At 35.4% G+C, this 12,856-nt stretch overlaps 1 protein-coding gene across 13 annotated transcripts in view; it reads right to left on the reverse strand.

The window, feature by feature from the left end:
* Positions 1 to 12,856, reverse strand: part of LOC121733020 (kazrin) — a 163,890-nt gene that overhangs the window by 72,586 nt on the left and 78,448 nt on the right. For 7 of the 13 annotated variants that reach the window (XM_042123097.1, XM_042123091.1, XM_042123094.1 and 4 more), the window contains exons 2-4: positions 6,535 to 6,669; positions 3,218 to 3,461; positions 1,536 to 1,784 (exon numbers count right to left, since the gene is read on the reverse strand). In XM_042123097.1, the coding sequence (XP_041979031.1) occupies positions 1,536 to 1,784; positions 3,218 to 3,461; positions 6,535 to 6,570 (529 nt within the window). In that variant the 5' untranslated portion in view covers positions 6,571 to 6,669. The remainder of the gene's footprint in view (positions 1 to 1,535; positions 1,785 to 3,217; positions 3,462 to 6,534; positions 6,670 to 12,856) is intronic. The other 6 variants (XM_042123096.1, XM_042123093.1, XM_042123095.1 and 3 more) reach the window with 1 other exon arrangement.

Consider the following 12,856-nt stretch of genomic DNA (forward strand, 5'->3'; position numbering starts at 1 on the left):
TATTTCATCGGTAAGTATTGAGTGGGAAATCAAATTTTATAGTATTAAGTATGCTAGTTGCTACAGTAACCTTTTTGTAGATTATTCAAGAACAAATAGTTTATTTCATTTTTACTTAAGAAACGGTTTTAATGAATCAACCAAACATTGAATCTAACATTTAAATCGATAAATTTGTAAGTCAGAAATAATAGTTACATTTACTTTGTTAAACCTTTGTTCTATTGTTTCGATTTGGCCAAACAACACAACGGAACGATTAATTTAACATCATTATTTACATTGCGTTGTTAATCTCAATTTATTAGTCGTTGTTAATTTGTCTTTTGATACAATATAAAGTAGAGTCAACAATGCTCGAACAACGAAGAATTTGTAACTAAGCTCAGAAGTTAGTTCATCAACACATGTCGTGCTCGCCAACTATTATCCGTAGGATATACGCCAACAAACACCATGTTAACTTTACTTACGTGCTGTTCAACTTCTATTATGTGTTGCTACATACTATACGAATTATAAATTCGTATATATAGTATGTTAAAGTAGGTATATTTTACTGTTGTTATGTCAAATAAACACGCGTTAACTGAAAACTATATCAATTAACCTTACAAGAAGCATGGAATATTTACTAATGAAACAAAATTAATATGCTACAAAGAATAATATTGTAGCAGACGAAAAGGTTAGCTAAAAAGCTAAAGGTTATAGATCAATTGAGATCGACAATATGTTACTATGATTGATGATTCCGTACAAGACAAGCCATCAATTTTGTCGATAAAAGACTCGTCCTTATCGACGACCTACCTCATATTATAATGGACATCATTTAACTACCTAAAGGTACAATTCCGTGCATCGCGATTGATCGCGCCGCGCGCGGCCTACGACTGTCGTCGGCCGCTCGCGACAATAGGTGTATGAAAATGTATGGCACCACTTCCGAGGCCCGCGACAGGCCGACTGTCGTGACTCGTGAGCCGCGCGTGGCCGTGTCTTGAACTATACAGACACGTACTTCAACACGGCCGCGCGCGATAGTCGTCAGCCGCGCGCATCTGTCGCGGGCCTCGGAAGCGGTGCCATACATATTTATCATACTCTGACTATTGTCGCGAGCGGCCGACGACAGTCGTAGGCCGCGCGCGGCCGCGATCGATCGCGATGCACGGAATTGTACCTTTAGCGAGTTGCTGAAATTATGTACAACTTACGGCCTAGTTCTGAAATGATTAATTATTAAAGTACGAGGTCCTCGCAGGCTAGTCTCTGCTTACCAGAAAAAAAAACACGTAACATATGAGTACCTCAAATTAATTAAGAAAAAGCTCCATTACTTTCCGTGCAATGTAATCATGACATTTAATTAACAAAATAGGCATATTTATTCCTTAAGGGACCACTGACGCACTGAATTAAAGTTCTAAAGTTAACTCTATAAATATTGTTATCACTTTATTTTTTCGTAATAATAGAAGAGATAAACAATCAGACCCATGCAAGTGGTGTAAAAATATCTTAATTCTTACCTCCATCCAAAGTAGCAGTGATGTCCGCTTTAGGCTCAGGTCCGTCACTACTCCTTCCAGGGGAGGTGGCCTCAGGCAGGGCCACCTCATCTTCGGAACTGTCTGCTGGATCCAGCACATTCCTGTCGCTGGCAGCATTGCCGATCTCAGCGTAGGTGCCGCTATCGCTGCCATTTTGTGCCCACTTGATGGGCGAGTCGAGTTTACCGTTCGTCTGATTCTCCTTATTGTCGTCATCTGGGGAGGACACTGTTTTGGAGTTATTAGGACATACGTTCTACTGACAACTGCTTTAACGTAGTCGTACTGGATGGATATCATATTGGATTTGAGTTATGAGTAGGATGGGTAATATATTATAACTTATAAGCATAATATCCAATACGGATGTTATAGGTGTAATATCTGTTGTTATGTGAATTCTATTGAGCATAAAAATATTAAATTCTAAAACATGAGTAAACTGTACAAACATAATACTATTCTTTCAAAAACACAATCCAACATAATGTTTATACGAGCTTACTGTACATGATAATATTATACCTAAATAGCCATTAATTATTATTAATTCAAGAAGCAATATCAGTATTCAATAGAATACTATCATTTTAGTGGTAAGCTTGTGGATGAATGAATGGATATGCGAGTTACTGTTCCCCGTATAATAACAGTAAACGGATTTGAATGGTCACTACGACAGATTTCAGTGGAATTTATGGTTCTAGCGGTTTAGATTTTCGTTTCACCCAAAGGCAACAAGTGCTGGTAATTTATGTGTCCGACTAAAGTTTGAATCAAAATATGTAAAAGTCTTTATAATTTATACATTTAAGGATAATTTTCGTTTCAAATTCGGCTTTAATATTACATGTAAACTGTACAATGTACTATCAGAGAAGTTGATTCCTAGGCAGATGGAGAAGCTAAGTAATTTAGTCGCGTTAATTCAAACTCATCCGACGGATCACCATTCACAGCTAACATTGAATTGACATAAGTCGACCACATGACGTAGGTCCGTCAACTGCCTAGGAATCAATTTCCTCGATGGTACATCTAAAATTTATAACTTTGAAATACAAATGTGTATTTGATATTATGTTAATTACAATTGCGCCGTCCGGCCCAAATTTATTCGTGTTCAGCAATATGTGGCAAATGGGAAATTACAAACGTCATCAAACGATATTCAAGAATATCAAATAAACATTTAGTTGCATAATATTAATACAGTTGCATGCTTATAGGTAGAAAATTAAATACAAATTTTAATATAACCTATATATAATATAATCAGCCTTTAAGTATATTATAATATAATGATAAAACTAAATTTGGTAGACACATTAGTTACATGTGAGTGGAAACAAGAGGTCATGTCCTCCTGGCCTGTTCTGTGACCTATGTTTCCATGCGCATGGGCAAGATTTCATCAGGAATATATAATGTTGATCAGGGTAATTTCATATGCAAGGTATAATTTAAGTATTTTGTCATCCGTGTCACATCACAGTGCGCATAACAAAATAGCATAACAAACAGTATTTACCCTGAAACTTAGATAAGTTTAGAATATACAGGGTAATTGTATTGCAACGTATCGCCCTTGTACCTGAACTTACCCAAGTTCAGTTACAGGGTAACCAGATTTACCCTAAGAAAATGTGATAACAACTAACCAATAAAAGGATTCTCCTTGCCGTTCCTAATTGACAGTCTCGTCCTGTTCAGCGTCGCCTCCTTGTCTACTCCGTTCCTCTTGTCCAGGGTGGTGATAAGGAGGCGGCGCTCCGGCGGCGGCGGCCGGAGGTCGGTGTCGGCCAGCGCAGAGCAGGCCGGGGTGATGAGGGGATCCGCCGGCTCCGGCTCATCTGACTCCACCCGCGTCGACACCTGCTCGTCTACCATCTTGCGGAGTTTCGCCTGCAGAAAGAGTAGGTTTTAGAATGATGGCGGATATGAGCAGACGTTAAAAAATTGATTTCAAATTCATTCAACACGATCTATTTAGTGTTTGTGATTTATAATCTAATATATAAAATTCTCGTGTCACAATGTTAGATAGCGTACTCCTCCGAAACGGCTTTACTGATTTTAACCAAATTTTATATGCATATTCAGTGGGTCTGAGAATCGACTACTAATTTAATACTTTTTATTTTGATAAGTGCATTTGTTGAATAAATAATAGTCAATTATTATAACTCGAGACTGACGGCGACCATTGTTTGTGCGACGGGATAGCGATGGACATTGCCATGGTGACATACTTATTTAGTCACTGCAATAAAATAATACGGGCGAAATACTTTATATGGCAAAGAAACGTTTGCCGGGAGTTATACCATTAGCTTATATTTATTCGCACCCGGCTGCCATACAATTTATCCGGAACCATCCGTCACCCTGACCGGAATCGTTGTGGGAGCTATTATTTAGACTTTGACTTATTCACGACTTTCGGGAGGATCGTTTAATTAATAAAATTATTTTACCATAGACCTATATTACTACGAACTAGCCTCCATAAATTAATTACAGTTTGAATGGGAAAACAGGACGATAAACTTTTTATGTAAGTATTTAAGTAAGCCTTTTTTATCAACGATATTATTTATTTATTCTCTTTATGTACAAAATTTAGACATATATTTTATAAAAGTGACAATATAACATTGCCGTATTCTTTATCTCTTTAAGAGATCTCTTCTAGCAAGTCATAAATAGTAGTAGATATAAAACGGTGAGAAAACAGGGCAATGTACACTAAAGAGACAACATTTAAACTATATATTATTAGATTTTAAATATTCTATTCTATAACATTTGTTGTCTGTCAATCGTAGTGTCTGTTATTAAACAAATGCTAATTAATAAAAATACAAAGGTCACACGTGTATGCATACATTCAAAATTATCTCACTGTATCTAGTTTTAATGATATCGTATTATTGCCATGTTGAGGTAAAATCGTAATTCCAACTTTACCCAACAAAACTAATTAGATTGCAGTTGGATTTAAAGCTTAATTATAATATTAGTGGTGAGGGTCTGATTGGATTGACGCTCGAAATCGGTTCTAACACTTCAATTAAATTTCGAGTCAAGTGCAATACAATTATTGTTTATTGCCAATTTGGACGTAGCCCTAACAGCCTCCCACTATTATTTCAATACCAATATTAATTTATACCTCCACTTAGGGTCTCTCTATTATATTGTAATACTGATATCTGAATAGATAATATGATAGAAGGTGTCCAAATGGATACCGTCATAATCATTATATCCATACTAATATTATAAAGCCGATAGTATGTGAGTTTGTTTGTTACTTCTTTACGCTTCCAATTCAAAATCAATCCAAGTATCTGGATCGATTTCGACAAATTTTATGAAACTCAATTATTATCTATACATTTTTACGTAAAGTCCATTTTTTCTGCTAATTCTACACTAGTGATTGAGTAATCAAAATTTATCACAGTTCAACACTGTAAGAAAAGAAGTAACGTTAAATAAAACGTAGCGACTAGTGCTACGTCGTAGCACCTGTAGCGTCTAACCTAGTACGGGCGTGCTACGACCGTACTACGTCGTAGAGCTACGTCTACGCGTTTGTTTTACTGAGCTGGGATACTTTATACTTTTACGTTGTCTAAGCCCTCATAGCTTTTACATTGTACGCTTTATTCCTTTGAAATTAAAAACAAACTTATGGAGTAACAACGGATTTAATACAAAATGTATGAAGTTTAGTTTTCTGCGACATCGTGTATGTGAATAAAATTACATGGGAACCGTATATTTTTGTGACAAAAAATTAGTATATTCTGTGAGAATTTTATCAAGATCTTCACTCACACTCACACTTTTCGATGTTATTCAATGAAAACGGACATATAAACTTATAGAAAGCTATTGATTTATAAAATGATAACTAGTGTTAGCGGATGTCAATGGACAAGCTACATGATATTATATTTATTTATTTAAATCAGTATATTATGTTAGTAACTATATATAATTTTAATAAGTGATTATTATATTTTAAATATTAATAAGTAAGGTACTTGATTTTGACAATTAGTTAGTTATAAATGGGCGGGAGCATTATTTACTTCCGTTATAACTTCCTCTTCTCATATTATCTAAAATATGAGAAGTACATTAATTAATATTTAGAATTATGTACTTAACTTATTCTTAGCCATTCTTAATTTTAATGTATTTCTTTATGATTTTGCTATATTTGAATTGTCAACGGAAGTTCGTTTCTTTTGTGTCAAATGGTATAAAAGCCAGCCATATTGCATTGATTGATTCATTCTGTAATTAACTTTGAGACATGTAAGGTAAAACTCTGCTCCAATAAATATCGCTCAATGTATAATTCAAGACTTTTACTATTCTCTAACACTAGATTTTCCTTCATCCCATACTTTTCTTAAACGCAATTTATAAGATGATAATATTATTATTTCATATCTTAATATTCATCTTTATTATAAAGTGCATTATAAAACTCATTTGTCAAAGGGCGATAAGGTAATGGAAGCTGATACGTCAAATATCCAGGGGCGTAGAAATCACAATTTATGAGATGGGCGCTTGCACTCTTGCCCCAATGTCGTTAAACATTATATCGATCACGATTGTCTATTTAAATAAATAAAGAAGTCTTTTTACATTTATGATTATTAATTTTCTATAAGAAAAATCCTTGGATAGCTCGTCAAATAATTGAACTGAAGATTTTACTAGTCAATTAGTCAATTTGAACTTTAAAACCTACTACTTGATAGGTATTTTTGATGATGTACTGCCAACGAATTTGTCTTTCTTAAATGTTATTATACTTTTTTGCGAATATTTTTATGTTGTTTTATTGTTTCCGTGAACTGTATCAAACATGGCACAAAGCTGCAATAATGCTGCATAATATGGTAGACTTGAGAAACTGCTCCCATTATAATAAAATGAAAAATATTATTACCTGGGCGTCGCCTAGTATCCGGCGCACTAGCGCCATCAGGCCGCCGTGGCTACTGTGATCATGCTATCCCCCGCCGCCCCGCATCGTGCCTGGGGCCCGCCACCTGACTACGCCACTGATGCCTGCTTGTTAGACCTGAAACAATGGACAAACATGTTAAAACAAACATTAATAACTTGTTATTTCGTATGGTATAATTGTGTTGATTCTTCGTTTTGGTCGCTTTCGGTAAATAATGTTATTTCCTGTTAGGTTAAATTAAACAAGGATGCTTTGGCGCTTGGACGAAACATTCTTTAAACTATGTACATCTTGTTTTCTTTGAGCGAGCAATGTTTAAAATGTAATGGAAATAACTTCACAGAAAGGAAATCTAAATGCACATGCACATGTTTCGCCTCGGGCTGCATGCGGGTCGTCTTTGACAGCGTTCAACGCGGTTATGAAATGAAAATTTAAAAAAAAAGCAGAAAATTCGTCTGGAAACGTTCTTGAACGTTTGGCCAAGCAAGGCCAAATTTGTAGCGGTGCGTTGCGGTAAATTTCGTCGTTGGAAAGGAATCAAACATTATGAAATAGCTCTAACAAAATATTATGGATGTCAACACACAAATCGTTATTGTGTAAGTGTCAAATCACGTGGGAACATTGCGAGGCGTTGCGTTGCACTCATTTTTGGAACAGACATCTGACGGGCTACAGGCAATTAAAATTTGACGACCTCTGTGGCTTAGTGGTGAGCGCGTTGGTAGCTCAAGCCGGGGGTCGCGGGTTCGAATCCCGCCGACGGAACAAAAAGTTTTCAATGTTCCCGGGTCTGGATGTGTATTAAATATGTACCTGTAACACAAGTCCTTTAGGTACTTAGCACGGGGCCAGACTGACGTGGTGTGAAGCGTCAAATAGATATTATTATTATTATTATTATTATTATTAAAATATGCGTCGCATTACGATTCGAAAGACTCTTTGTAGAATGACCATTACGCGTCATCTACTCTTATTCTCCTGGCCGTCGTTTTGACAAGCCACCGTTCCAATAACATATCAATGTGGGATAAAAAAAAATGAAACTCGGCGTTGCGACGTCGCACCGCAACGCAAAGTAGTAAGTGGCTTCTCCCTAAGTAGAACTGGCTGTTTGCTTAACGTACCCCAAGTAAAGCGGTCGAAACGTGCTTCGTAATTCAAGTGGGCTGTTATGCAAATCCGAAAACGGATTCTGCCTTTTTAATTTGAGACTTATCCTGACGACTGTACTGGAGACAATGTGGTTATTCGAAAAGTTCGCTTCGTCGGAAATGTCAAGCTGATTGAAACGTACAACGAATCAATCATGATCACTATTTGCGATTGGAAGTAAGTAACAAATGTTTTTTTTATATATTATTTTCATATATTTTTTTTTTTCATAGGCATGGCATGTCGAGGTAAAAAAATTGTTCAAATGAATGGCGACTTCTAGGTTATTTGGGTCCATATTAACATTTCTGTGGGTGGCATAACTTTTCTGCAAGAGGACTCGAAAACATAACCGCAGTTTATTGGTCGACGCTCTGCTCGGCGCGCGTTTATTGGCTGCTACATGGAAGTTGTCGAATCCGATTCGAATTGCGTGAATCAGACCCCAAATCCAATTCAAATTAATTCAAAGCCTGCCCTAAATCATTAATTTGAAAGATACGCCTTCGACTCGATAAGTAAATCATGTAGGTCACACATAAAAAAGGTTAGATAACATTGAAATGAATGCGAGTAAATTTTTACAGCCGGGTCAATTGAATCTGTACGTGATTTCATATTACGTACGTGACAGGCATCTCTGTGTTGATGACCATGTTGATACTAAAAAGGCTATTATTATAAGCCTACACAAAATTTCCCGGTGGAATTGTATCCTTTTAGACGTTTGGGGCCAATTCTTCGTCCATACTGTACTTAATCATATTTATTATAAGGTATATTATAATATAATATACCTTATAATAAATATGATTAAGTACAGTATTAATCATATTATGATTAATACTTCGATCACAGTTTCCAGGAAATGCTATTGTATTCTATTGTCTGCTCTAAAATCTGTTGACTGCTCTAATACTAACGGATGCGCGAACGCAGCAAGTGTTTTGGACAAGTGAGCGACGTACGTATTTAAATTTGAAAATAGGACAACAATATATGAGTTGCTTTCAATGTTTTAATTATGTGTATCAAATAAACCACTATATTTAGGTACTACTAATTACTGAATATTATATAAAACATTGTATTAACTTTTATTTTGATTGTTTTCGGTTGGTCAAAGAACAGGTGTATGCAAAAATTCGCCAAATTTGGTTGTAAATACCCGAAAAACTAGAGGAAATATGTAATCAGATTTGAACTTAACACTCGAAAATCAATTTGAATCACTTAATAAGCTTTTTGCTCCCGGACTTTTTTTTTGCCGACCAGTGTAACACTACGACCAGTGTACCTGTTACTTTAATAATAAAATATTGTTGTTGTGTTCATTATGTTTCTTAATCTAATCTGAGGTTTATTAGGGTGTAGTTTTATAAGCCATTTACAATCCGAAATATTATAACACTACTAGGAGAAAATATGCCCTTCTAAAATAAGGTCATAATATTATGGCTATAAATATCATATTACTTTAAGATTCGTCCGTTAAAGAATTAGTCAAATAGGGACTAAAATGGGCCTAAACAATGAACCAATTCATACAACCTGCAGGTAACAGCCGCAAAATATCAATGGTATGATAATTACGGCTTAAAAAGAGAATTTGATAAAATGTCGGAGCCGAAATTAGTTCAGCACGGCCTCGGCTCTGAAACCTTTTTATGTAAATTGGGAAGGATGTGTCCCGATTTTTAACGACACCCGGCTTTGATGAATACATCAGTAACATTGGGATCCGTGTCAACCGTATTGATCTTATACCACCGATCCCAAGCGAATACGTTTCATGATGGTTTTTTTATATTATTAGATTTTTATATATTTTAGATTAGATTAGTTTTTTTATAGAGAGGAAAAAATTGTAATTAAGTGAAATGAAATATTGAACTGTCTCGTTAAGAATATAGTGAATCATCCGCACTATCAATAATAATAATTATGTACTATCAGAGAAGGTGATTCCTAGGCATATGGGAGTACCTACGTACTGAATTGACATGATCCGACCAAATGACGTGGTGACAAACTACCTAGGAATCAATTTCCTCGATGGTACAAATATTACAGACTCTAAGCAGGCAATGTTAATAAATTGTAGAAAATACTGAGACCATCGCGGGAATAGTATTTTTTTACATTTTGTTTACAACATCACTATTTTCAAGGCCTCTGTGTTGGACCCATAAAGTAAATATACCTAGCGGAATAGAGAAACAAAGGCCTGAGCACTGCGTGGTAAAAAGAGACGTGTGATACATAACAGCAGCACTCTTTTTTTGACGTCCAGTCAAGTCAGTTGACAATTTAATCTCATAGAATTCATGTTCAATCATGCTTGTGTAAGTGTATACGTACACATATTTTTCACACAGATGAAAACCAATTTGGGTTTCGTTTGACAGCTCGAGAGTGTTCCTCTATTCCGCTAGGTATATTAACTTTATGGTTGGACCATGAAGGATAAACATGACTGTTAACAGTTGTCTACAACATGCAAAATCGACTTTCATCATAGGTAATCAAAGTCAAATATGCCTCTACATTCTACACGTTTGTATTTTATTAAAGATAGAAAATGATTTTAAGTAACAGAAAAGGAATTATGACGTAAGAATTGTGAGGTAAGGAATATAATAGAAGTTATAGAGTTAATCAACGGAATGTACGAGCCACGAGGAATTGTGTTATTTTGTGTCGTTTTACGATCGAATATCGGAAATGGTGTACATAAACCCACAAACACTTTTAGTTGATATGTTCGCCCACAGACCGAGTTACTTAGCAATAGATCCACTATGATGAAAGTAACGAAAATATACTAGACGTTCCGGGCGGCTTCGCCCGCGTAACTTAGGAATTTCACGGAAACCATATATTTTCCGCAAATAAATAGCTTGTCTTACGTGATCTACTTTACATCAATTCTGTGCCAAATAACCATGGAGTAAATATTCGTCTATGCAAATAATATAAAAATTGCTCCTCCAGTAGTTTGTGAGATATATTTTTCCCCATTTTTATATAGCATTCCTCGATAAATGCAGGGCTATCAAACACTGAAAGATTTTTTCAAATCGGACCAGTACTTTCTGAGTTAAGCGCGTTCAAGCAAACAAACAAACAAACTTTTCAGCTCTATAAAATTATATATAGAGAGATATATAGTATAGATATAGATTAACTTACTTCTGAATAGAAATGTGAGAAAGAATAATATCTTATACCTTTTGCTTTAAGAGTAATCCATTATTCTTTTATTGCCTGCTTTTGGATTTCTTACTACTACATGCTGAAACCGCTAAACATATATTTGTTTTTAATTTTTGCGGGATAAAAACAATTTTATGTCATTTCCTAAGTCTAAAAGTATCATAGGTACTTGAAAATATAACAGACACGCAAATTATTATCATTGATATAATTTATATTTACATGATACATAACATTAACCCTCTACTAATAAAATAGTGGTTACCTACAAAATGGTACGTCTTTACCTTACCTACGCCATACAATATTTTTTGATTGTCCACCAATTGCCATTCCCAATGCACCAGACAAGGACCAAACAATTAAATAATTTTATGAGAAAGGTGTTAAAAGTCTACATTATAATATTTAGTGCGTAAAATGTAAATTAACCGTAACAAACAAAGCACGAAAAGCCTTTCGCAACCAAAAACGCGTAAAGGGTATTAAAATTGCGGACAAAAGGTTTACGATGATCCGAAAGCCTTTATGATTCTACTCATAAAGATAAAACACATAAAGGGAATTCGTTCCGAATAATATTTGTTTTCCGTTAAACGCAATTAGGATTACGTTAACTCCAGTAAGCTGATTAAACTTAGTTTAACGCTTAGTTTATGGTGTATTGAAACTCGCGTGGAACTTTCGGAGCTGTTGACAGTTCGCCCCAGGAGAATATGGCACAACTTGCAGGTGCTTATGTTATGTTGCTATGCAATATCGGAAAGAAGATAATATGTAACATAATATTATTATCAGAACTACAAGCTATTTATTATATGTGGGAGAGCCATGCTTCGGCACGAATGGGCCGGATCGACCGGAGAAATACCACGTTCTCACAGAAAACCGGCGTGAAACAGCGCTTGCGCTGTGTTTCGTCGAGTGAGTGAGTTTACCGGAGGCCTAATCCCCTACCCTATTCCCTTTCCTACCCTCCCCTATTTCCTTCCCTTTCCATCCCTACTCTCCCCTATTACCCTATTCCCTCTTAAAAGGCCGGCAACGCACCTGAAGCTCTTCTGAAGCTGTCATGCATGTCCATGGGCGACGGAAGTTGCTTTCCATCAGGTGACCCGTTTGCTCGTTTGCCCCCTTATTTCATTAAAAAAAATTAACAAAACATTAAAAGCTAATAAGAGTGAAAGGTATATCTTTGTCTGAACGCTTTTTTCTAAGGTTGAAAAATTGAAAGAAATTTTTGACTGTTCACTTTATTCTAAGGTTGTCCCAGTTGTCAATAATGAGTGAATGTTAGAGTCCAATTTTAAAGTCCAGTAAAGACTCTTAGATAAGGACGGTCTTCATGCAACAATCCTTACTTTGAGCGACCTACATCAAAAAACTTTCTAGTAATGTATATTTCATATAGGCTGTAAATTCCAAATTCCATTTTGAAACTCGTTATGAAAGTGACGCTTGGGACGTGCTTCATTTTCATACGGGCAAATGAACGTGCAACCTACATTATTGGCGTTTTTGTTTTGTAGCGATGGATTTGTTGGTTTTTAATACTTTTTGATTGTGTAAATGTGTTTTTATGACGATTTTAATGTAGGTTGAACATGCACCAGCTACAATAAAAATTAAAGCGTCATAAAAAGTTTACAATTCCAGTTTACGTAATCTACGCTATGTAGATTAAAAAGACTGGCAAAATTATTATTAATACTTTTGTACTAATATACTACCTATTATAAATACATATAACATATAGGTAATATTATAGTCACTACTATAATAATAATATGTACTAGTATATAAAAGAAGGCGATTCTATATTTGCATGTAGATTTTTAGACTGTAGTCTTTTTTATGTTTTATCTTGTAAACTGTGGGTGGGAGGTAAAATAGGAGGTGGCACATGTCCTCACATGGGTGGCAC

This window comes from Aricia agestis, chromosome 13, assembly GCF_905147365.1.
Source record: "Aricia agestis chromosome 13, ilAriAges1.1, whole genome shotgun sequence".
NCBI lineage: Eukaryota > Metazoa > Arthropoda > Insecta > Lepidoptera > Lycaenidae > Aricia > Aricia agestis.